Source organism: Mastigoproctus giganteus, chromosome 2 (genome assembly GCF_048544385.1).
Source record: "Mastigoproctus giganteus isolate SK-2022 chromosome 2, ASM4854438v1, whole genome shotgun sequence".
Classification (NCBI taxonomy): Eukaryota; Metazoa; Arthropoda; class Arachnida; order Uropygi; family Thelyphonidae; genus Mastigoproctus; species Mastigoproctus giganteus.
The window spans coordinates 130,162,012-130,189,874 of NC_143576.1; the positions used below are offsets into that span (position 1 = coordinate 130,162,012).

Consider the following 27,863-nt stretch of genomic DNA (forward strand, 5'->3'; position numbering starts at 1 on the left):
AAGAAACAATTTAATATTAAATGTAATATTTATTAGAAATTTCAAACAAATCTTTCAAATCAGCCTTTGCTAGCTAAAAAACTTATACTGCCAGTGCTATCACCAATTTCGCTAAAGTTGATAAATGTGTTTTGCCTTTTCACGAATGATGAGGGAACTTAACTGAATTTTATTTTGAGTTCAGTCTTCTATCCACAGATTTAAAGCTCATTGATTTTATAATATTTTGCCACTGACGAGACACTTTCACCAATAGAAATTGTCTAATAACTCAATTTTACTCGCTAGTGTCTTCACCCTTTTTTGATCTGTTCACAGTTCCCTTGTTATTCATAGCCATATTTTTGTAGGGGTTAGAAAAGAACTTGTCCACAATGAAGTCACTTTCTTTTAACTGTTAACACACTCGAAAAAGTCTGTTTACATTAACACACTGCAAAATGGTAGATTTTTCACTTTTGTAAGCATATCAATTTATAAGCATATAAATTAAAAGCAAACAATGAAACCTTCCATGACAAGTGCATAACACATACTGAAAAAGGATTAGCGGGAAACATCTTGTCTCGCGATTTTGTCTCCCCCCACCCACTGAGCACTGTTTTGACCGAGCAAGGTGATTTTAGCCACGCCTATGTGTTTTATGGTGGAAAATGTTTGCGGCGCTTTAAAATTCACATTTTTTAGGTTTCATTTTATATTAAATCAGCAACTGCAAATAGCAGTGGTTTACTGTATTCTAAAATTTTCAAATTTGTAACTCTTTCTATTTTTCTGTTCCCCCAACAGCTTGGTCTGATGATGGGTATCAATAAGATACCCGAAACGTCATATTAATGTATAGTGATGTAGGCGAACAGCCTAATAAACTATATTATTAATTTTCATTTAGTATAAGAGTGGTTTTAATATAATAATAACTTTAATGGACAACAACCATGTAACCATAGTGTGAAACAGCCTTCCTCAACTATATTGTATTCTCTGCTATTATGAGAAGTTTTACGAAAGTAATGCCTCCTATTTTTTTCCTCAGAAAATTTAATTCCTACACCTATGCATTTTACACCAATTAATCCTGAATCATTAATAAACAGACTGTTATTTTTCCACAAAGTCACCATCATTTTCTATGCACTTCCGCCATCTCTGAGTCAGATGCTGTATTCCATTCCCATAAAAGTCCTTACTCTTGCTCTGGAGGGCTTCACGAACACTGTGCTTGAGCTGGTCGTCATTGCAAAATGGGTTCCATGGAGTGCATCCTTCAGTGGGCTGAAGAGGTGATATTCTGAAATTGCAAGATCTGAGGTATGAGGTGAATTTTGATGGTGCTACTCCATCAACTGTCTTTGTTTCAGGGTCATAATGGTGGATACAAGTTTCGTCACCTGTGACTGTGCATGAAGCTCATGTGTCAGCATTTTCTGGACCCACTGGATGCAACCTTGTTGTAGCCTAGTTCCTTTATGATGGTTATCGCAGCAGGTTCCCCTATACCTACTGCATCGCATGATTTGCGTGTTGTGATGTGGTGGTCCTCTTTGATCAGGGCATTAATCCTTCTGTTTTCACTTATGTTACCAGCTGGCTGCTTTGGGGCTTATCAACAATGTCACTTTCCTCACTCTTAAAATGTCTTACCCAGCGTCTAACTGTACTCAAATCTACAGTATTTTGTCACCATAAATATTTTTGAGATGCATATGGATTTTGATAGGCATCACTTCTTCCTTGGTAAGAAATTCAATACCACTCTTTACTTGATACATATATCTGTAACATCCACCATTTTGAACTATCCGTGTGCTGTACTCACGAGACCAAACGCTGCGCTACTCAGTCTGTTGAAACTAGAGACCCCTAGTGACCACTCAGTGACACGAGAAATGATCTATGGCACCTTATTTGAAAGCAAAAGATTAGGAGGCATTACTTTCGTACCGGTCCTCATAGTTACTTCTGTTTTAAGATTTATTTCAAAATTCATATCGACTTTGAAACTACTTATTTTTCTTCTTGCAGTGTAGCGGCCATTTGGAAAGAATATTGGGCTTCGTATAATTCTCTTTACTCAGCAAAAACAATAATAAATATTTAATTAAACAGAATAATTAAATGAAAAGTCTTACTCTATTTAGAAAGCAAGAAAAAATTTCAGATTTTTAATCATTGATTAATATTTAATGCAGGAACACTTATTTTCAAGGGTCACCTGTAAGGTTGCCTGCCACAATTGCTGCGTTAAGTATAATATTCCTAATAAGCAATTTAGTAACTGTGAATTTTTTTTCGAAATCTTGAATCCAAAAGTCTCGATTAAAAAAGCTACTCTAGTCTCTGGTTTGAATCGTTAGTGGTGTCACCTGCAGTTGTAAAGAATGTAGTGATGTCCTGTCTGACAACATGTATATTTTCATTTGCGGAAATTTAGAGGGGGGGGGGATTTTTTTTTTTCTCTTTGAGTTCTCTGTGGAGTGTATCAATCTTTTGCTAATGAATCACAATATTTATTAAGTACAATTTAAAATGTTTGAATTTAAAAATTCAAAAATATTTAATTTTTTTACATTTGTTATTTTAACAAAAAATAATGCTGTAAAAAATAATTATTATTAGTCTCTTTTTCAAATTTATAAACCTGTAGAAATTTGGCAATCTTCTACAATTTATGTTACACATGCATGTCATGTAAGATATGTAGGAACTATTTATGTACTGAGACTTTGATGACATACCTCAGTGATTTTTGTAATAAACTTTTAATTTGAACTTATTTAAAAAACTCAGTATTCTGTATCTCGATTAGCTATACATTAAAGTTTTATCTTCATAATGAAATTCTATTATGAACTAGCAAATGGACAAGTTTCTGCTATGGCCTCTTAGCAATAAAAAGTACTGAAGTCTATAACAGCTACAAGGTGATCTGTAATAGAGCCACAGAAAAGGTTCGACAGGCAAAGACAGTTTATGAGATATCACTAGCAAACAGAGCAAAGAGGGGGGATAAAGAATTCTTCACATATATAAATGCCAAGAAGAGCAGGACAAACCAGATCGGACCTTTACGTAAGGGAAAGGGGATAGTAATAAATACACCAGCTGCCGTTGCAGATGAACTCAACAGTTATTTTGCATCGATATTTACAAATGAAAAGCCTTTTGTGGCAATGGGAAATTGTGGGAGCGAAGTTAAAAAATATGTAATTAATGATATTGAAATTTCGCAAGATTATTTAATGGAAAAACTTTTGAGCCTACAGACCAGTAAGGCTCCTGGAGTTGATGGAATATACCCTATAATCTTAAGGGAGGCAGCAAGCGAGTGCATTGAACCATTGAGGCTAATTATGCGAGCATCACTAGACTCTGGGGAGATTCCCTTGGATTGGAAAAGTGCAAATGTATCTCCCATACATAAGGGTGGCTCTAAAAGTGAAGTTGGAAATTATCGACCTGTCAGTCTGACTTCAGTAGTAGGGAAAATCATGGAGGCAATGATCAAGGGTGGAATTCAGGATCATTTGGATTGAATTGAAATTCTCAAGGATACTCAGCATGGTTTTGTAAAGGGAAAATCATGTTTAACAAATCTGGTTCGCTATTTCGAAAGGGTCACTCACGAGCTGGATTTAGGGAATAATTTCAACATTGTTTATTTAGATTTCAGCAAAGCTTTTGACTCAGTCCCACATGAGCGGTTGCTTTATAAGCTGGAACAGGTTGGAATCACTGGGAAAATCCTTAGATGGATAGAAGGATGGCTTCAGGGCAGGAGGCAGAGGGTTGTGATAAATGGCTATTCCTCAGATTGGGTTGATGTAAGAAGTGGGGTTCCCCAAGGATCAGATTAGGATCACTGTTGTTTTTAATTTTCATAAACGACATTGATGAAGGGATAGAGGGCGTGATGTCTAAATTTGCAGATGATGTTAAAATTGGTAGAGTAGTTAATGATCACTGTCGAGCTGAGCTTCTTCAGAGAGACCTAGATAGACTTCAGGAATGGTCAGAAAAATGGCAGCTATGCTTTAATCCAACAAAATTTAAGGTATTACACCTGGGAAACAGTAATCCCAAAAAAACTTATTCAATTGGTGCAGTTCAACTAAACCCAGTACTGGAGGAAAGGGACTTGTGTGTTACGATGTGGTCAGACATGAAATTCTCAGAGCATTGTAAACAGGTTGCAAGGAAGGCCCATGGTGTCCTATCGATGATCTATCGAACTTTTGCAAGTAGAGATAGGGACGTGATAATCCCATTATATAAGGCTTATGTTAGACCACACTTGGAATACTGTGTTCAAGTATGGAGACCGCACCTAAAGAAAGACATCGAGCTTCTCGAAAGGGTGCAAAGAAGGGTAACTTGCCTGGTGAGATCGGCAAAAGGGCGTCCTTATGAAGAAAGACTTCGAATATGTGGGTTGCAGAGTTTGGAAACTAGATACCTTAGAGGAGATTTGATTGAGGTATTTAAGGCTCTGAGAGGCATCAGTAAAATGAATGAGGACAAAATTTTCAAGATTATAAATGATGCTAGAACTAGGGGACATAAATTCAAGTTACGGGGGGAAATGTTTAGATTGGACTGCAGGAAGTTTTATTTTAGCCAGCGAGTTATAAATTACTGGAATAAGTTGCCTTCATGGGTGGTAGAGGCCGACAGTTTGGGGAAATTCAAAGGTCATCTGGATAGTACTTTCGGGTAAGGGAAGCGCATAGGATGATAGGTTTAATTTCCTTTTTTTTTTCTTTTTTTTTTATTAATTATTATTATTTAGTTATTTATTTATTTATTTTTTTATCATTTTTTTTTTTTTGGCTGGTGCAGCATAAGCCATAGGCTTTCTTGCACCATGCGGCCATTACTAATACTAATACTAAGTCAGGGAAAAAAAAAAAAAGAGATACACAGCTATGCACAACTCTCAATAACGGAGTTTTCTCTCAAACCATCACACATGATTCAAACAGGCACATCAGCCATAATTCAAACAGGTACAGGCAGAAACATAACTGTTAGTCTCTTCCATTTTAAAATTCATAAAACCATTAAATGCACAAAAATACAGTATTACACATGCACATATAATAGCTTATACATATACGCTGTATTGCCAAAAGTATAAGGATTTGGAAATAATAAATCCTACCTGCCAGATATGTTTTCATGCTAGAAGTATGATCTTTGAATACAGTAAATGTTGTTCAGAACTATGTTTCCCCGATAGTGAAGTAGCAACACGACAGTTGTGGAAGGAAAAAAAACCGAGGCATTGTTAGTAAAATTTCATGGATAGGGATAGAAGAGGAAGCAACAGCTTTGAAAAAGGAGCTATTTTTAATTGTTATAGATGGCAATAGTCAAAGTGATTCCAAGCTATGTCATGTTGTGGTTCCCTTTGTAATTTAAAGACACACACACACCAAATTCAAAGCAGCTTGTTCTTAGTGCCAGCATTTCAAAGTGACTCTATGGTACAACATTGGATATCTTCTGAAAGCATGGGATTCCTTCAAAAAAACTGACTCAGACTTATGATTGATAATGTGCCTGGAAAGCCTTAAAATTGGAGTAGCAAGGGTAGTAAAAGAGAAGTTTGAGCACTTGGTAGCAATAGGCTGTTCTTGTTGTCATGTTAATTTGTGTGATGAAAAAGGATATGCATGCCTTCATCTAAAAAATGGATGAATATTTGTTGAAAATTTGCTGCTCTGCAGGAAAAAATGCTTAACGGAATGACAGATTTCTACCGGAGTAAAACAGATTTTGAAGCATATGTGCACACAAATCTTTGATTAAATGCATCATTAGTCTGGTAGAACAGTGGCAACCTTTGACAATTCTGTTTAAAGAGCTAAGAAGTAGTGAGAAAAGCCATATGATTGCTTTTCAGAGTTACCAATTGTAAAGTACAACAAGCATTGCTAGTGAGTGGTACTGACTCATTTTCAAATACAATTCATGATCTAAAAATGTTGAAAGAAGACACTGTTATTATTAAAATCCTTTATTGCATGTTTCTATCTTTACAAAAACTGTGGAGAAGGAAATATTGCAGTAATATCCATCACAGCCTAAATAGTCATTGTCAGAGGTTAACACAAATAATTAAACTTCGTATAACAAGCACATAATATAACGTTGAGTAGTAGTAAGAGGATACTTAATAATTGTATTTCTGTTTACATATTATATTATATGATTAAATTGTATTTTATACAATGCATATAACATTCACTGAAGCCCTGTAGTTTCTTCACCAGTGAGGTGGCAAATTACTGTCATCAGAAGGGCACCAGTGCAGTGGTAGTGGTGTCTTGAGGATTGAGAATTCATGGATGTACTTCATGGCTGAATTCATCGGGGATCTTTTTTGATACCTTGACTCTTTGGAGAATCTAACTGAATCCCAATTCATTTGTTGGACCATGCTAAGCCACTGAGTTGGGATAAACTTATCTCTGATGTGCAGTTGGTGTTTATTGTGACACAGGGACAGCCCTTAGGCCACAGATGGGGATCCTTTAGTGGCAGAAGTCACACCTGGGGAATATCAGATGTACCAGCAAGAAATTTAACAGGAGCTCATAGCCTGATGTCTCTTATTCTTGTTGGCAATCTGATAATGCTGATTGCAGTTGCAAGATAGTGGTTCTACGACTAGCTGGCACCTGATGCTTATATGCAGTCCATCTTAGCAGCCAGAATTCCTGTGCAAATAGTTGCTTCAGAGTTGGCATTGTCTCAGGGAGAAGACTACTGTAGTGGATTTATTTTTATTCCATAAGTGGCAGCGTACTCTCATATCTGGCCGAACTTGTGGTTAATTGGCTGGGTTATAAATTGTGAATCATCATGTGCCTGAATTGTTGTCAGTAGCTTGATATCATCAGCATAGCTTATGAAGTTTGGCTTTTCCTTTAAGGAATGGTAGCAACATAGCAGTAAAAAGTTATCCTGACAGCACACCACCTTGAGGGACCCCTGCTATTATATGTCTAGATACTTTTTTTTTGGTCCAGTTGCAGATGTACTACTCTTTTTGTTAATAGGGATTTTATTATGTCACCATTGATATTAAAATAATGCTCAAGGAGGTGGAGTAGCCTTTGGATGTTGATAGACTCAAAGGCAGCACTGATATCCAGATCGGTTTTGGCTAGTTCAGCATTTGCCTCAGACCCCAGGTGCCAGCGATTTATTAGTGACTAAGTGGTTCCCAGTGATTTATTGAGCTTTCTTACAAATATACCAGCTTATTTAATTTTCATCCTTAACCCCCTCTTATTTTAATAAAACAGCTCTTTACCTTACAGTTAGTAAGTGAAGGCACAGAAAGTAAACTCACCATTCTCTTTTCTTTTATTCTCACTTTTACTAATCTAACTAACACAGTAGCCGCTTGGTCACTAAGTGTCACTGCTTTTACCTCCACATGGCAGGGCTGGAAACCTGGGAGAGAAAAGTACACTCCAGGGGGGTCAAAAGAGAAAACATGAGTAGTAAAATAACTACTACAGGGCTTCAAGAGAAAGCCCTACCTAGTAATGGCGAAGATAATACAGAAAAGACAGACAGAAGACAGATATGGACCCACCAAAAATACCGACATACCTTGCCATACATGCCACAAGAGCAAACAGTAGGACATAGAACTCTTTGTCAAAAAAAAAAAACATTTTAAGTAGGAACTCCCAAGTCAGTTCAGTGCCTTAGATCTGAAGATATACTAATGAAACAAAAAATCCCGAACAGTAGCCAAAGCAGGATACCTGAACTGCTAAGTACGACAGTACATACCAAACCCATTGCAATGTTTCAAATGCCAGAAGTTTGGACATTGGCAAGTGGCAAGCAGAAACACATCTATCTGTGCAAAATGTGGTTCTAAGGAACATGGGACTACTGTTTGCTCTACCAAAGACAGTATCTTGAAATATACAAATTGAAAAGGGGGGAACACCCAGCTTACTCAAAAAGATGCTAAAAATGGAAGCAAGAGAAACTAATTCAGAAATGCAAAACAGAACACAACCCAGGGTACCAAGAAGCAAAGAGAATAATACAACCATGGTCTACAAACAAGCCAACATATGCCCAAGAAGTTATCAAATATAAATCAGTAGAAGTCCAAACTGAAATTTCCATACTACCATTTACTGGATTGAAACCACAAAAAGAGGAGAAAACACTGAATACTCCAATCGCTATTCTCACAGAACAGATATCCATAAACCAGCACCATAACAAAGATTGACATAAACCTACAAACATCAAAGCAACCGAACAGATGAACATAGAAAAATAAACACATCTGAAGAACCGGTACTAGAAATCTTCAAGAAGAAGAAATGGACAGGATCAGCCTTTCTATCTGAAAAAAAGAAAAGACCAAACATAAGAATACTACACTTCAGAAGTGGCCCAAAAAGCCCTAGAAAAACCAAATAATGGATTAGTTCATCTAATCTTGGAATCATTTTATAATTGTGCTTTATTCCCTAAAAATGAGTAAAATACTTAAAAGGTGTGAAAAGGAAGCATCCTGGTGAAGACTACATGCCAGTTATGACTATGTTCTGTATTTAATAATGCACCATATGCCAATATGCTTTTGTCTTCAACCTTAGACAACAAAACACTCTTTCAATAAAAAATTATAAGAGAAGGATCTTGGTCTATAACTGCATCCCAACCAAACATTCCTTTAAACAGTAATCTAGAAGCGATAGCTGTAAGAATAGCACTAAGATTTAGGGTAACTATCTGTTCGGTGTACCTTCCACCACGACTAGATATACCATTTGAAGAAATAGACCAACTAATCTTCTAACTCCTGTCATAGATATAGCCATCTATGGGGAAATATCAACAGATCAGGACAGATAATAATAAAAAATAGACTACCATAACCTTTCTCTACTCAGTAATGGTAAACATACAGTCAGTCCTCGTATAACACGTGTTTACACTACATGAATTCGATCATACACGATTTATAAATAGGGGAACGATATCTTATATAACACGAACCGAATTCGCTTATGCACGATTCGCCTTTGTGTTTACAAGAAATGGCAGTCGAACGCGGAATCACCCAAACTGAACGTAACACGATAGGAATGAAGAGAAGATTCTGAAAATATATTTGTTTTTTATATCAGTGAAGGGGAAACACGTTTCACCATAATAACGTAAAAACCAACACAATTCCAGCTGTCCATATTATCGCAAATGCAATTAGATTAAGTTTACTACCGGTTTATAACAGATTCCACTAGCAGGAATGTAACTGGAAATTGTTTTTATTGTTTTATGGTAATAACCCCCAGAAATGTGCTTTAGTAAAATGTGAGCTAGTGAGGTGTTCATAATGTGTCTCTGCCTTTATGGTGTTGTTTATTCAGTTGCTACACGTGCGCAGCTTTGTTTATATGTATCAAGCGTGCCTCCTCATTTTGTAATTGTGCTTTATTCCCTAAAAATGAGTAAAATGCTTAAAAGGTGTGAAAAGGAAGCCACCTGGTGAAGACACTGCAGATTCAGATAGAAAAAGAAAAGCAATATTGATAAACAGAGGCAGACTGGGTCAAAAATTCTTACACGGGAAAATTTGTAGCGGCCTCATACTAGCATTTATGGCCAAAATCACACCGGCCTCCGGCCCACCGGGGTTACCCCAGTAAGGCTTATGGCCAGTCCGCCTCTGTCGATAGAGAAAAAATATGAAATTGTGAAATGCTTTGAGCGAAATGAAAGACCATGTGATATTGCATGTGCCACAGGCCTAAATGGGCAACGCCAAGAATTACAAAGAATGCAGAGAAAATAAAAACAACTTTCATAGCAGGAACAACTCAAAGTGTAATTAAAATCCATTAGATTAAGACCAAGAATTGGAAGAGATGGAATGGCTGTCATCTGTTTGGATAGAAAATCAAACAAAAAAAAACAAGTTTACTTACGATAGAAGCAAAAGCAATATTTTATTACGTAATAGTCATAATAAAATACTTACGTATTTTATTATGATTATTTATTGTGTTTGGTAATGTTTTGGTTACAAATGTGTGTTCAATCTTGGGTGGTCAGCACCTAACCCTATTTTTCCCATAGGGCCTATTGTTTATATTGTATGATTTTGCATTGCACGAGGGTTTCTAGGAACCCAACTATCGTACTATACGAGGACTGACTGTACTTATTTTCACTTTCTTAGTTGTACAACCTCAGCAGATCTAACTATATGCACAACCTCAGCAGATCTAACTATATGCATACCTTCACCACTTCTACCAGAATTAAAGTGGCAAGTAATAGAAAACTCATACAACAGTGATAATTACCCAGTAATCACCACACTGACCAGAAATCCTTTCTGCCATCCCAGCAGACCATCCCGATGGAAAACAGAAAAAGGAAACTGGGAAAAACTTAGAGAACTGACAATATTTAATCCATAGATCATTCAAAAAAAATCGGGCAATGAAGCACATCACAGATACCTTAATACAAGCAGCTGAACAAACAATACCTACAACATCAACTTGTTTTCTACTGCACATCCAAAATCTTGGTGGAACAAAGACTGCATGAAGACAACAAAACAAAGCGTAGAATAAGTTCCGGAGATATCCTACATGGGATAACCTCCTAAAATATAAACAAGCAAAGCACTAGCTAGCCCAGAAAGAAGCCAGAAAAATTTCCTGGTCCGGTTTACTTTCTCAATAAGTAAAACAGCAAACATACAGATAATGTGAAATAAATTATGAAATATCAATGGGAAATACAAAAATAGACTATCCTTAGTATTATGCTGGGTTGGAGAAAACATTACTGCATTAGAGATAGCTGATATATTAGGAGAAACTTTTTCCAAAGTATCATAAAAACAATCTTACACTACAGAATTTTTGACTTACAAGCAGAGAACTGCAAAAAAAAAAAAAAAAAACCCAGAATTAATTTTTACTCCAAAAAGGATGGAACCCTATAATCAGCCATTCACATTACCTGAATTGCATGAAGCATTATCACAAGTAAAACCAAGTGCAGTTGGGCCAGACAATATACACTATGATATACTTAAACATCTAAAGCAAAAAAGTCGAAAACCTTAAACTGTACAATCGCATTTTCATAGAAAACCAATATTCTGAAGCATATCATCATGCAATAGTATTAGCTTTCCAAAAACCCAGTAAAGATCAGAACAACCCAAACAGCTATCAACCGATAGCCCTCATTAGCTGCTTAAGCAAAGTTTTGGAGAAGAGAATCAACAAAAGATTATTCTGGTATTTAGAAACAACTAACTGGTTCAACAGTATGCAATGCGGGTTTAGACATAATAGAGCCACCTTAGATCACCTTGTACGAATAGAAACAGACAAAAGAGATGCATTTATAAGCTCAAAACATATTGTTGCCATATTTTTTGATATAGAAAAAGCTTATGACACAGCATGGAGATACAGTATACTACAAGGCATCCACGATTTAGATCTCAAAGGACATTTACCTCTCTTCATCCAAAATTTCATGAAAAATAGAAAATTTCAAGTTAGAGTACAGAACACCATCTCAAAATCTTGTAAACAAGAAAAAGGAATTCCTCAAGAGTCTGTCCTGAGTGCCATACTTTGAGTCATAAAAATAAATATCATTACAAAACAACTGCCATCCACAGTGTCACATGCACTATATGTAGATGACTTCAGTATTTCTTATCAAGCACAAAATATTGGAACAATAGAAAGGCAAATACAAGGTACAATTAATATCAGTAATTGGGCCCACAAAAATGGGTTTAGAATTTCAGGACAAAAAACAGTGTGTACATTTCTGTAGAAAACAAAATTTACACCCGGACCCTGAATTGACACTACAAGGTCACAGATACCAGTTAAGCGAAGGGTAAAATTTATTGGTCTCATTCTAGACAACAAGTTGACCTTTGTAGAACAAATAAAACAGTTACGAATAAAATATATGAAATAACTCAGTGGCATTTCATACATTTGAAATGATTCAGTGGCGTTTCATTAACACAGCATCTTGGGGAGCAGACTGTTATACTCTACTCAACCTTTACAAAGCACTAGTAAGGTAAAAAGTAGATTATGCCGGAATATGCATTGGCGAAAAAGGGCACCCTCAAATGGTTAGATCCAATTAACCTTAGTGCACTATGAATAGCAACAGGAGCTTTCTGCACATCCCCTATATACAGTCTCTATACAGAAACTAATGAACCACCATTGTTCCTCAGGAGACAACAGTTGACACTACTGTATGCATACCAGATAAGACCCATAGGAGAACATCTGACTTGGACATACCTATTTTCACCAAAATGGGAAAATATATATAGGAACTTCAAAAGTGCAAACCAACCTCTAGGCATCAAACTACAAAAACTACTGATAACACATGATCTCTGTAGAAATGTTGCAAATCTAGAAAGACACATAATACCATCATTGAGAAACCACTCCACGGCCTGTGAATTCTCCACACAAAACTGGAATAAAAACTCTTTGTCAGACACCAACTTTCAACAAATACATACAGTACATAGAACCCAATATTCCAACCACACACCAGTATATATACAGATGGATCAAAATCAGAGAATCATGTAGTAACATCAGCAGTTTTCCAGATGTTACATTTTCTGATCAACTTCCAGAAGAATGCAGAATTTTTTTTTTTTTTTTATGAAAACCCCAAATACACAGCATTAGAACCTAAAGTCCTTCATACCGTGCTTGGGTTAGAGATTGAGAAGATGAAAGAAGATTTTTTTTTTTTTTATGAAAACCCCAAACACGAAAGGTATCAAAACCTATAGTACTTAGTACCGTGCATGGGTTGAAGGAGAAGTATGGGGGGAGAGGGATGCCGGAAACTTTGCTCTAGAGACTAAACATGGGTTTCACCACTTCAAGCCTCCAATAAGCAAAGTGGTGGTATTTCACCGGTTGATGAAAGTCATCTACTACCTCATTTGTTGACATTATACTTGAACTTCTGTAGACTAATTTTCAGGAAATATGTAAGAAGGAAGGTTGTTCCCGAAAACGCCAATTGAATGAATAAAGGAGGAAGATGAAAAGTTGGTTGTGTGAATTTGAAATTGAACTGTAAATGGATGTTGGCTAGTGGTAGCACATGTTCTGACTGTTTTGAAAGAGAGAGCAGGAATTATAGAACCCAGTTCAGAACAGTGCCCAAGTATTTGTAGAAAAGGCATTCAGCAAAAACAGTACATCTATGAGACAGCGAGTGGAGAGACTCTGTTAGAGAGGAGTCATTAATTAACCTAACTGTTCTCTTCTGAATGGAATCTAGAAGCCTGGGAGAGGTTTTGGGGGCACCGCTCCAGATGTGGGAACAATATTCCATGGTAGGGCAGATTTGCAATTATACAGAGTGAATAGCTGTTTGGAAGAAAAGTAATGCCGAGAGCAAAAGAGAAAACCAAATTTTTTAGATGCAGAGGAAGCAATATTTGTGATGTGCTTGTGCCAAGAGAGATTAGAAGTCAGGGTAATCCCCAAAAGAGATATATCATTTTGCCTAGAAATCGGAGTGTCACTAAAGATAAGCATAGGAGCAGAAGAATCCTTTTTGCGAGATATTAACAAGACTGAGTTTTAGAAGGACTGAAATCGACTAAGTTGTCTTTGCCACTGGAGAGAGATCAGCATCAAAGGAATTGGTAGCAGATATTCGAGAAGTTGAAGCTGATTGAGCAGGGCAAGGTTTCTCAAACTGGAAAGTGGAATGAAAAGTGCTATCATTGGCAAAACTATGGATAGGATTTCCATTCAATGGAAGAAGGTCATTAATATACAAGAGGAAAAGAGTAGGGGAAAGAACTGAACCTTGGGGGGACACCAGCATTAGTGGAGAAGTCAGAAGACAGAGAGTCATCTACCATCACCCTCAGTGAGCGATGAGAAAGAAAACTGGATGACGAATTACAAAAAACAGTTGGCAATCCATAAGATGGAAGCTTGTTAAAAAGACCTTTATGCCAAATACAATTGAAAGCGTTTGAGATGTCAAGAGGAACTGCTTGTGTTTCACTGAACTTTTCCATTGAATTTGTCCATAAATGGGTAACATAAGACAGAGTATCACCAGTGGATCGACACAGATGGAATCCATACTGGGGATCATTGATCAGACAGACAGTTTCTAGGTAGTTTAAGAGTTGAAGGTAAGTAACAAGATTAATTGTGGCGCCTCCGTAGCCAGGTGGGTAGGAGCAGCAGTGCGTAGCACGTGCTTCTTGATTAGACCGGGGTTCGAGCCCGTGCCCACCAAATACGGAGGATGCGGAAAGGTTAGGAAATGACCGCCGGATGTACCCGAAGCAATATGGCCTTAATTGCTAATGCTTCTAAAAACCAAATAACAAACAAACAAACAAGGTTAATTGATTTCTCCATTACTTAGAAAGATTAGAAGTAATTGCTATGGGACGATAATTGGATGGGAGAGATTTGTCACCCTTTTTAGGAACTGCCTGGATATGAGCAAATTTCCAAGCAGAAGGAAAAACACCTTTGGAATAAGAAAGTGAAAAAATGTGGCAAAGAACAGGAGTAAGTTCAGGAGCACAGGTTTTGAGAACAAGTGGAGAAATAAAATACCATCAGGACCTGGAGGTTTCTGAGCATCAAGTTTCGGCGAAATCATTCTGACAACCTTTTGACGGAAGACCACAGGAGGCATTGAATTTAGCATGGTGGGAGGTGTTTTTACCAAGATCATTAATACATGAGTTGGAAAAAAAATTGGATGCTAGCAGGTCAGCTTTATCCTTGGCTGAAGTGACAACAGAACCACCTGGTTTGACAGAGGTGGGAGCAGAGATGGGCAAAAGTTGTAACCAATAGCTTTGGCAAGAGACCAGAATGCTTGGCTACCATTAGAGCAAGAAGCAAGTTTTCTACTCTTAGCCTGTTCAAAATCTAGTTTGGACTGATTAATAACTGCTTTACAATTGTTGCGAGCTTTGGTGTAGGCAAAAAACAAAACTGAAGAATTGGAAACAAGACAATTATGTTATGCAACATTCTTCTCTTGTGCACAGCCTTAGCACATTTATTGGAAAACCAAGGTTTAGATAAAGGACGAGATTTTAAAGTGGAGTGTGGGATAAAGGATTCCATTCCTGCAAGAATAATTTCACTGACACGATCTGAGCATACGTTGACATCAGAAGTTTTGAAACAGTAATCAGACCAAGGAAAAGAAGAAAAGAAATCTCGCACGTCATCCCATTTTGCATTCTTGTAATGCCAAGCAGCACGAGGTTGGGAATAGCCATGAGATAAAGGCTCCATTGGGGAAGAGACAATCACAGAGTTGCGATCTGAGATGCCCAAAGGACCACTCACTTCGACAGGGTACTTAGAAGAGTTGTTTGAGAAAAAGATCAAGCGTGTTGGTTGTATGGTTATGATTGTCCAGGATTCTGGTAGGTAAATGAACAATCTGTGCAAGGTCATTAGTTATTTCAAAAGCCTCAGCATCTTGACCAGATGGGTCAGTGTGACTAGAAAACAGAAGCCAGCTGGAGTTGTGAACATTAAAATCACCAAGGAAAATTACCTCACTGTTAGGAAAGTTGGACTGGAGAAAGTCAAGTTGCAAAGAGAGGAATTCAAAGAGCTCCAAGTGATTAGTTGGTGTTGGGAGAACGGTAGGGACAACAGATGAATTTGACACAATTAGGTAGAGAGATTTTAAGCCAGAGAAGATCAAAGAGAGGAGATTCCAAATTGCCAAGTCTCTGACAGGGAATATCAGAATGGACATATGCACAAGTACCACCTTTGAGGTGAAAGGAATCAAGCCACTATACATCCAATCACTGCATTCTCTCTTAACTACCAAGTACCATATACAGACTACAAATCAGTCGTAAAAAATGAATACAACAAACAATGGTTGCAAATCTGGCAGGCTCATGGCAGCAATAAGCTGCTGGAATTTAAACGAGCATGAGATCACATAGGCAAGATGAGGAGTGACAAAAGCACTGGGAAAGCAAAAGTGAGAGTAGGAGTGTGCTATAGGCCTAATGACTCTGATGAGTACAATGAAAAACTATACAGAGAAGTAGTTGGACTGTAAATCAGATTGTCTGGGAAGGTAAAAACCCCCATTATAATTTGGGTTTTAACTTCCCAGATATTGAATGCAACTTGTGGATTGGTCAGTTACATGCCAGCAAGACTTGTGAATTTATTTGGCTGATTATTTTCTACAGCAGCATGTTTCAAGAGGCAACTAGAGGGAGTAATACTCTCGATCTGATTATCAGCAGTGATTATTCATGCATTGAGAATCTGTAGATAAAGGAACCACTAGGTGGCAGTGATCACAGTGTACTGATGTGGGATTTACTTAAAGATGTAACTACCATTAGGGGTAAAGGAAGAGTTTTTGCTTCTGTACGGGTGACTACAGTGGTCTCACAGTTTTTTAAATTCTATACAGTGGGACGAACTGATAATGTTTCTTTTCTTTTCTTATCTTATCTTCTTTCATGGATTAGGCGATCCACCTGTTCTGATCTCGAGGAGGTCTGCCCATCTTTTCTTTGGTTTTCCTCTGTCTATTTTTCCTTTTGCTCTATATGTATAAGCTAATTTAGGGAATCTATTACCTTCCATTCTTTCTACATATTCTTTCCATCTTTGTCTATATTCTATAATTTTTCCATTAATTAAGTAAATCTTTAATTCCTTTCTAATATTTATGTTTGGTATTTTATCTAATTTTGTACATCCTTTAACATATATTAAAAATTCATTTTTGTAGCCAGCTTGTATTCTATTTATGTCTCTTTGTTTCGGTATCCATGTTTCAGAACCATAAAGAAGTGTTGGTATTGCCATTACTTTGTAAAATTTCAGTTGTTTCTTTCCTTGTTTTCTTAGCCAGAGTTATTTTTATTGTTCCACATTTCTGGTTCATATCTTCTTCGACATCATATGTTATGTCACATCCTAGATATTTAAAATGTTTTACTTGTTCTAATATTTTATTGTCTATAACTATTTTTGTTCTCACTGTATTTTTCCCTTTAAAAGCCATTGTTCTAATTTTTATCGTTGATATTTTAACTTTATATTCTTCTGTTATTTGGTTTAATCTAAATACTGCTCTTTGTAAATTATCTTCACTATCTTAAATAATTACTTGATCATCTGCAAATAACAGTGTATTAATTCTATTCTTTGTATTTAAATATATACCTGTACATTAGAAATTATAGTATGTCTTATAGTACTGTTTTATTGGACTAAATTCAAAAAATAGCAAGGGCTTAATTTTTCAGTACTCACCTTGATCGGTCTGCAATTGTTATGGTTTGAATGGCAAGAGGTGACTAGCTTTAAGGTGATTGGTTCTTAAAATAAGGGGTGGGTAATTAAAATATGTGCAGGGAAGTAAGAAGTACACTAACTCCGCCCTTGGTTGTCATTAAATTGAGTTAAATTGGGAATCTCTAAATAGTGGATAAGCCAAAAGTCGTAACGAAGGACTTTCGTTTAAAAACGTCTTCAGTTGGCAAGTTAAATGAAAAGGGAACGCATACTGTATTTAAGAAGAATTTTGTAATCCCGTGATGCACTTTGTTACTTGCGGGAATCTCAGATTGGTGAGATTCCGAACCGGAGAAAGATTGAAGGGGAGTTTCGTATTTATAATATTTAGATCGGAGTGGTGACAAAACCATTTATAATAGCGGCTTCGAATTGTAAAATTTTGTAACTGTTTTTAAATTTTAATATGGTAATAGCTGAGTCAACTAAGAGAGTATGGTTGTTGGAGTGGGCATGTAAAGTAAGTTCAGTGCTAGATTGTCCAGTTCTGAAGCTATTGTAGTGATAGTATGCTCTGGTATTGAATGATTGGGTTGAACCGAATTTGGTTGTGGTACTACCAGTGTAACAGGCGTTACAATTGTGTTGACATTTTATTAAATAAATAATATTATTTAATATTAAGAAACAAAAAAAGAAACACATAAATATCAACAAGCGAAATGAATAATATTATTTAATTAGTATCCTGTCTTTTAAAAAACTTCCTCCATACTTGATCAGTTCTGCATTTATACCATCCATTCCTACTGCTTTCCTATTTTTTGTAGCTTTCAATGCCTTTTCCAATTCTTTCTTTGTTATCGGATCTATGTCACTAACTGGGTCTAACTGTATCTCTTCTGTTTGATATGTGGTCTTTCCACAATTCTTCATAATGTTTTTTCCATTGTTCTTCCTTTATTATATTTATGCTTGAAGTGTCTTTCTCTGTGCTATTCAAGTGTTTCATCATTTTATATGCCAAATTTTGTCTTCCTTGAACATCATGTTCTATTGTGCTTATAAATCTATCCCATGACTCTGCTTTAGCCTTCCTTATTATATCTTTTAGTTTTATTGTGTTCCTGTTTATATATTTCTTCATTCTCACTTGTCCTGTTTTGTATATATTTAAGATATTTATCTTGTTTATCTTGTACTGCTTTAGCTATTTCTTCATTCCATATCTTTACCCCTCTCTTATAATTTTTCCTGAATTGTCATAGTGTCTCTTTTGCTATCTTTTGAATTATATTTTGTGTATTATTCCATTCTCCTTCTATTTGTTCTTTCTCCAATGTTTTACTTATTTCGTCTTTAATCCTTTTTTCATATAAATTTTGTATACTTTCTTCTTGAAGTAGATATACTTTATAACCCAATTCCTCCTTCCCCTGTTTAATAGCTTTTCTCTTCTACCATTTAGCCCATAACTCTATTTTTGAAGCCACTATTGAAGCCTGATGTTACCAACAACAAATTATAAATGGAAAGCAATCCAAGAATTAATCTTGGAAGCTACTAGGCTTTTCATACTAACTAAAAAATACTGTTCACAGTTTAGGCTTAAATGGATGTCAGATGAACTAATGCAACATGTGGCAGAGAAGAAAATTGCATTGGATGCATATAAATTAATTACACAAGTAAATATATACCTGTTAGTTTGACTTCTGTTCCACAGAAAATAATGGAGTCACTGGTTAAAGAAGCATTGCGGGATCATTTAGACAAGTCTGCAGCAATAATTCAGATATGGCATGGGTTTGTTAGGGGGAAGGCTTGTCTGACCTTACTGGAAGCAAAAAATTATTTTGATATCACATACTTGGATTTCAGGAAAGCATTTGATACTGTTGCACATGAAAGACTGCTGTACAAATTGGAGCAGTATGACATTAAGGGCAAGTTACTACAGTGGATAAAAGGATGGTTGAGTGGGAGAAGACAGAGAGTGGTGGTCAATGGGTACTGCTCTTCGTGGACTAATGTTATTAGTGGTGTCCCTCAGGGTTCGGTGTTGGGCCCATTGTTGTTTTGTATATTTATCAATGATATTGATGAAGATATATGAAGCTTAATGTCAAAGTTTGCAGATGATACAAAGGTTGGCAGGGTTTTTAATAACAGTAATAACAGTATGCTGCTGCAACAGGATCTGGAAAAGTTGGGTAGATGAGCTGAGAAGTGGCAACTGAAGTTTGACATTGACAAATGCAAAATACTGCGTATAGGTAGCAGTAACCCCAGAGAAATGTGCCAACTATACAGTGTTACACTCAGAGTAGTGGAGAATGAAAGAGACCTTCGGGTAATTGTGCAGTCAGATATGAAGTTTTCTCAGCAGTGCAGACTGGTTGCCAGAGTATGTCATGGGGTCTTTTCAAAGATATACAGGAATTTTGCAAGCAGTGATAAGGAGGTGATTATCCCCTCGTATAATGGTCAGACTACACCTTCGAGTACTATGTACAGGTCTGGAAGCCTCATTTTAAGAAGGATGTAGAATTGCTAGAACAAGTACAGAGAAGGGCAACAAGACTGGTGAAGGGATCAAAGGGGTGCTCTTATGAAGAAAGGCTTAAGTTCTGCAAATTGCAGCTTCTGGAGACTAGGCATCTGTGAGGCGATCTGATTGAGGTATATAAGGCCTTGAATGAATTGAGCAGGCTTAATGCTGAGCAGATTCTTTCTCTTGCTCAGATTACAAACCTGAGGGGGCATAGATTCAAACTGAGGAAAGACAGTTGTAGATTAGATGTATGGAAGTTTGCCTTTAGACAGTGGTTAGTTGATGGCTGGAATAACTTTCATCTGTTGTTGTGGAAGTTGATAGCTTAAATAAATTCAAGGCAGAACTATACAAATATTTGAAATGAATGGATCAGTGAAATGAGAATTTTTTTTTTTTTCTGCTGTTGCTGTATAAGCTTGCTTTCTTGCATCATGTGCCTCTGCTAATTCTAATGCTAATTATCAGGCAACACAGAAACCTATGTAGATATAAGCTAGTCTGTAATTAAGTCACAAAGGGGGTTAGGCAAGTAAAGGTAGATCACGAGAAACCTTTGGCAAAAAATGATGCAGAGAGGAATAGCAAAGACTTCTTTACTTATGTAAACTCTAGAAGGAAGGAAGGGGGTGACTTAGATTGGTCCATTTGATATTGATGGGTGGACTGTTGATGATCCTGCTCAGGAAGCTGACAAACTGAATGAATATTTTGCATCTACATTTACACGTGAGTTATTCAGGAAGGGGAATGCCAGAGGTGTATTAAACCTTGGCAGTGAGCTAAATGATTTTGTAATAAATGAGAGCAAGTGGAGCAGAAATTGTTGAAGATAAACATGAGAAATGCACCTGGGGTGGTTGGGATTTATCTAGTTATATTAAAGGACACAGCAAAATAAGCAAACTATTAGCCATAATTATGAGAGCATCCTTGAATTCATGGGAGGTTCCCACGGACTGGAGATATGCAAAAGTATCCCTAATTCGCAAAGGGGGACCATAGGGTGACATAAGTAATTACAGACTTGTTGTTAATTTTTCTATTCTGGGGAAAATAATGGGTCACTGTTTAAAGAAATACTGCAGGATAATTTAGAGAAGACTGCAGTTATAGTTCAAGCACAGTATTGATTTGTTAAGGGGAAGTCTTGTCTGACCAATTCTGATTGGATACTGTGATGTGGTCACAAAACAACCTTCCATTAATGTAGTATGTCATTAATGCTATGACTAAAGGAATGGTTCTGTCTGCAGCTGTAGTTAATGTATATTTCTGGGTATCTCCCCTCCCAGTTTTCTGGCCCACTTAACACTTCTGTGATAACATCAGTGAATATTCTTGCACATCCTTCTATTTAAGTGTATCCTCTCCTTGTAGAAGTAGTCTCTTCTATTAACAAGTTCAGACCATGCTGAGAAGAATTCTCCCCCATAAGTCTTGCACAGTCTTGCCACTGCCAAATTGATTGACAAGGCTAACATATATATTCACTCATATATATATATATTCTCAACATATATTCACTGCTATCACGCCCGCATAGGATTGCCAGCACTTTCAAATTTAAATTCTAACTTGTGACTTTTTTCCCAACATTGCCCTGTACTTAAGTAAGTTATGAGATCTCCCGCTCTTAATATCATTAGTGCCCAGTGTACAACAGTATATTCTTTTGCACCCTTAAAAGGTGATATCTTCTCTACAACATCGTCCACTTTTGCCCCTGACAGACATACCCTGGTCCTATTTCATCAATCCTTTTTGTACAACGTAATTTACATTTCCCTGATAGTCACCAACAATAACTTCTGCCTTGGGGATTTCTCCTGTTTTGCCTGATGCACAAGTCAGGGCTGTAGCATTGAGTTGGGCTGCTGAGAGTGTGATTTCCCCCCCCCCCCATTTTAATTCCCTTGACGGCATTCACCCTTTCCTTCAAACTCTCATAAATGTCCATTAGAACATTTAGAACTAATTTCCTTATACTCTGTGCGCCGAACACACACAATGACATTCCCCTTGGCTCCATGTCCCATACCAGATCAATCTGCAAGCAATTAATGGTGACCAAAATTAGGCAATAAATCATGGCCTAATTTCATTAGGCCATGATTCATAAGAGAACTGCCCCTTCAGTTCTTCCCTGAGCCATAGCACTTCCACTACTTTGCCCTGTTGCTTTGCTGCTCTAGTCTGAGGCATTATTTCCAGTTAAATGCAATTTATCTTGAGAATAATATACTAAACTCATAAATACCTGAATTCAATAATACATATTATCCTATCATGTTTACATTATAGGTATTACTTTATATAATTACATTCATAGCATTTTAAATTAGTTGTATCCTTATTAGAATAAAGTTTCTTAGCTAAAACAAGAAAATATATGCCAACCTATATGATTAGGACCTATGAACTACTTCTTTATCACAGTTAAAACCATATATTTTCATTATTGTGCACTATAGTGCTAGTTATGTGATACTATATTCTCACGAAATCACCGATACAAAAGCTCTATGAATATTAATCTTACATTATATACTATGTAATAAAGTTAAGTTATTAAAAACACATTTGTATTGCTATTAATTATAGTTTATAGGCCTCTTCAGATACTGATTACACTGCTACAGAATTATGTAGAAACCACCAAGTATTGCTTATATCAATTCTATAACATTGGCGACAGAATTCTAAGATTCTTATCACCACAGGAGAATGGTGGCAGAAGTTGACTGTGGTTTTTTTTAAACAGATACAAAGGCAAAGTAAGGAACAAATGCTACAACTTAATCAGAGAATCACAAATTACTACATTACTAATTTTAAATCAAAAGTTATAAAGAACAATAATTTTTAAGCAATAAAGAAAGTTCCACTTAATAGCTCTCAAAAACATTGCTCATCTAGATAGTCTCGATATTATTTCAGTGTTACTAAAACAATCTTGCTCTTCACTATGAAAAGTATGTTGTGAAGATGTGAAATTCCCACTTAATTTATCAGGAACCAGTTATTTCTAATGTTTGCAACCTTTGCAACAAAATTTTATAATAGCAAACACTTTGGAGAAATAGAATTAATAACTTAATTTTGATTTTGATGGACAATGGTATGAAAATGTGTGTGTTCATCAAACTTATTATCTTTTTTGAGTATGCAAACTTTAATGTATTAAAACAATTATAAAATTATCTATCTATCAATCTTTTTAATAACTACTGTTAATTATTAATTATAACAACTGAATTTGTAATATCTTTGTCCACATTTACCCATAAATTATCTCCATAGGGTATTTGTAGAATTTTCTGTTTTTGTATCAAATTACTACCATAAGAGGGATGCAGCGCAGCTATTCAGATTCAGCACTGAAGTAGCTAAGGTCCTGAGGCATCACGGAGTTGTCATCCGGAAATGTATTCATGCATGTATTGTTTGAACAGTGTACCACTTAGTGGTTTGAAAACCAGAGTTTCTTGCAGGGGGCGGGGGGTAACCTTGATTGTCAGTTAACTGTGTAGCCACAAATTCAATAGATATCACCATTTTTTCTGGAAATGACCTGGGATGGAACTCTATCTCCATGGGAGGACAATTATTTGGCGGCTTTTATCATACAGTGGCTGAATTAGTTCCTAAGGATGCATGGTTTTTATCTCTCTGCATACAGAGAGATAAAAACCATGGATACAGAGAGATAAAAACCAGAGAGATAAAAATAATTAAATTGTAAAATATGCCTGTTTTGTGGACCTTTAGGTCCACAAAACAGGCATATTTTACAATTTAATTATTGTGCAAAATAGTTTTTTTTATCTTACTTATTATTTATCTGTTTATTTTTGTCATAAAAAAACAAAAAAAAAAAAAAAAAATGGTGTCCTAAGTTTGAATTTCCATGCACTTAATGGTTTTCTAAACTAAAAAATGAAATAACTAATAGTTTCATGTTCATATTTAATGATTTTATAAGTTTTTCATTTTGTTTCATTGAAAATAATGTGTATAAAAAAGCATGGCATTTTTAAATTTTCAGATATTTCATTAAAGAATAAAAATTCACTTGAATATTGAAATCCATTAGTAAAAGAAGAAGAATTAGTGTAGTTAAAGAAAAATTCAAGAAATTAAGAACTTAAAGTAATGAAGAAACTTTTTCCAGAAATAAAAAATAAAGTTGGGCACATGTCAGGTGCCACATTACCACTTTTGCTATGATTTTGGACACAGCCAGTGCCAAGTTAATAACTAACTCTGTGTAAACAACTCCCTGTCACTTGACTGTGTATATTAAGGAAAGTAGACTGAGCAACAGCCATTAAGTCAAAACTGGAGATTAATGTGCAATAGATATTTTACCAATAAGCCTGTCAGACACTTTCATAATTTGTCTAATCCAGGCTGCAATTATAAAAGATAACTGAGTTTTAGATTAGATTTTAAATATTAGTATGATTTTATTGGAAATTCAGTTTACTATTAAGAATGGAAGATGGTCATGCATAAATAATTATGAATTGCTAGTAGGCATTATGATATTAATGCTTTGTTTTCTAAAGTGAGTTTAGTATAATTGAATTGTTACTTCCTTTCAAGCAGACCTTTATTTCTTTCATTGTTTAGAAACAAATCAGGCTCATGTATTTGGCAATCAGTATCTTATGAATTCTAGCCACTATGAATTTACACCTGAAAATCAAAATGCAGAATATGGAAGACAAGGTGTGACTAAATCAGAGGAACCAATCTCACCAAGCAGTAGTATTGATTATGGAGTTAGCCTACAGCAAGTAAGTGTCAGGCATCTTTTATTATATTCTAAAATTAGTTTCATAACATTAAATAATCTGGTACCCTGCTAAAATTTTGTATTCTGTGTAAGCAAGTAGAAACATTAATGGTAGTGGACAATAAGGGATAGCTTTTTAAAATTATTTTCAGAATAAATAAATGTATTTTTCAAGTATTTCCAGAATACCAATTTGTTTATACCCAGAAGAAATTTTTGTGAGCAAGGTCAGTGAACTTCTGACCATAAATTAAACTATAGAACCCCCCCCCCCCCCGCTCCCAATTTACATCATTTTATGATATAAATAAAGAGCTAAAATAATGGCAATTTTCTTACACACTATTAAAGATAATCTAAATTATGTCAGGTTATTAGTAGTGGTAAATGATGAAAGAAAGCAAGCTCATACAGCATCATTCAAAATATGCGCGCGCGCACACACACACACACACACACACACATTTCCCATATTACCTGTATATCCCCTCAAAGTAATTTGTGTAATTTTGCCTTGAATTTTTCAAACCACTCAGTTTCACAATGCCCAGTCAAAGTTGTCCAAAGACAAATTTATGCACGTCTGTCTTTGCAACCATCCTTCCTCAGTTTGAATTTGTCTCCTTGTGTGTGTAGTTTGAGCAAGAGAAGGATAGCATTAGCATTTGGTGTACTCATTTCATTCAAGGCTGTGATGCCTCAATCAGGTCTACTTGTAGGTGCCTAGTATTCAGACACCACAGTTTGTCGAGCTGAAGCTTTTCCTGTTAAGAGCTCCCTTTTGTTTCTCTTTTCTGCACACATTCCAATAGATCAGCATCCTTCCTAAAATTAGGCCTCCTTCTTGTGCGTTTGGTATGTTGCTGCTGTTTTTTTTTTTTTTAAGCTCCTGTTGTCTTTGCCATGGCTGTCACTTGTGCTATCCATATATTATAGCTAACCTGAATGGATTTTCATGTAATTTTATATTTCACTCAGATTCACCAAGCCAACTCAATTTAATTAAAATTGGACAAATAGAAATCTGAATTTTTTTTTTTTTTTTTTCCCTTTAAGATATCCTATACTATATATATTGCAGTTAAAGCATTAGGGTGTGATTCAATGATTCACTGCCATGCACTGACTGGAGGAATAAATGTGCAATGTGGAAGATGTGTAGAAACTGAATGTGGTTGTTCATACAAGTTTCTCTTTGACAAGCTCATTATTTTTCTGTGAGTTATAATAATTACAATGTATATACATTGTGAATTATTATTGCTTGCTTATTAACCACAGCAGAAATGCAAAATACATGTTATATTTCAGTTATTAAAATCCAGGAAGCAGTAAAGAGCATTACAAAATCATAGTATTCAAATTCTATGTCCAAGATTCAGTTGCTATTAATATAATGCGTTAATATATACATTACGGAGTATGAAATACACATTGGATTTCACTTGTTGTGATTACCAAATATCAAAAAACATTATGTTGAAGTGAAAACAATTACTTTTAGATCTGAATTCACTAATATATATAAGCATGTAAGAATAGATAAATTAAAGTTTGCATAGATGGAGGTGAAAATTACCCAAAGTGCCAAGGACTAGAAGGGTAAGGATAGTAGAAAAAAGAAGAGATGTAGATTTGAAAAAGGTAAAGAATGTAAATATCCTAAAAAGTTATGATGAATTAAGAAAATTATGGGTTGAATTACAAAGCCAATTTGGAGGTGAAAGAACTGTAAAGTAAAAATATTAATACCAAATAATTAGACAGAATAAATAAATTTAAAAAAAAAGTAAAATAAAATAAAAGGTGGTAGAGCTGTCATCACATATGGGTGGGCAAATTTAGTTATAAGTCGAATACAGGGATGGCAAAAATGCAAAATCTGAAAGCAGAAGAAAATATTGATACATGGTCAGGGCGTAGTCCCCTGATGAATTACTTGGCCGTATATCAATATTTACTTCTGCTGACATCAGATTTTGCATTTTTTCCATCCCTGTATTTGACTTATAACTAAATTGGCCCATCCATATCTGATGACAGCTCTACCACCTTTTATTTTATTTAATTTTACTTTTTTTTGTTTAATTGTTTGGTATTAATATTTTTACTTTACAGTTCCTTCACCTCCAAATTGGCTTTGCAATTCAGCTCTTTTCTGCATTTGGTGCATTTGTCATACCCTGTTTATTCATTTTTTATTTTTTTTTTGTCCTATTTCATTTTATTTTTTTATTATTATTATTTTTTTCATTTTATTTTTATTTTTCCATCAACTTTTAATTTGACTTTAAATTACATTTGATATATATATATATTATATATATATAGTAGTAATATTTTATTGTCTAGAAGCAAATTAAGCAGTTGAGAGAAAAATAGGGAAATTTTATGGAAAGGATCATATGTCAAATGCTCCAAAACGTGCAGGGCAGCAGTAAAGGAAGCAAAAGTTTAAAAATGTGTAGTTTGTAACATAAGTATAGAGTCTGAAAAGATGGAAAAGAGAAGTATACCGAGTGCCTGAAATAAGAGGTTTAAAGGAAAGTAGAAAGTATGAACAGAATTTTCACTGTTATTATAAAGAGAAATCTGCTTAATAACAGTGAAAATTCTGTTCATACTCTGAGATGACACATAAGGTCAGGGGAGTTCACAAGATAGAGAGAACAAAAGAACACCACCATAATTAAGAGTCACACAGATTTGAACCATAGTCGCTTAAGAATATGCATATTTGTAGCCAAGCATTTCCGGAACTATGTTGATATAAAATATTTTTATTGTTTACATATGTTGGTGATGTGACGGAAGAATCGCATGTGGGTTTTCCTCAGCCCATACATGCTGATTGGGAAATTTTTGGATTCTGTCTCGTGTGAACTGTGCTTCATCTGTGAATATCACTAAGGCAGAAAATGATGAGTTAATATTTACTGATCAGAGAACTTTGCCTTCTCCATCATGGAACGAAGATTGCAAACTTCAAGAAAGGGGAAAAAAAGCATAGAACTTGTTCCTCAATCTAATTTAGAGCAAACATTCAATACATCAGGAGAAAAGATGAAATAAATGACTTTTCCTCAATAAATAAAAATGCTAATACCAGAGTAATCTGAAAAAAATATATATGTATATAATA

The 27,863-nt window shown here is 35.5% G+C and overlaps 1 protein-coding gene across 2 annotated transcripts in view; it reads left to right on the forward strand.

The window, feature by feature from the left end:
• Window positions 1–27,863, forward strand: part of Sec16 (endoplasmic reticulum export factor secretory 16) — a 592,575-nt gene that overhangs the window by 367,688 nt on the left and 197,024 nt on the right. For both annotated transcript variants that reach the window (XM_090389538.1, XM_090389539.1), the window contains exon 27: window positions 24,556–24,722. In XM_090389538.1, the coding sequence (XP_090245664.1) occupies window positions 24,556–24,722 (167 nt within the window). The remainder of the gene's footprint in view (window positions 1–24,555; window positions 24,723–27,863) is intronic.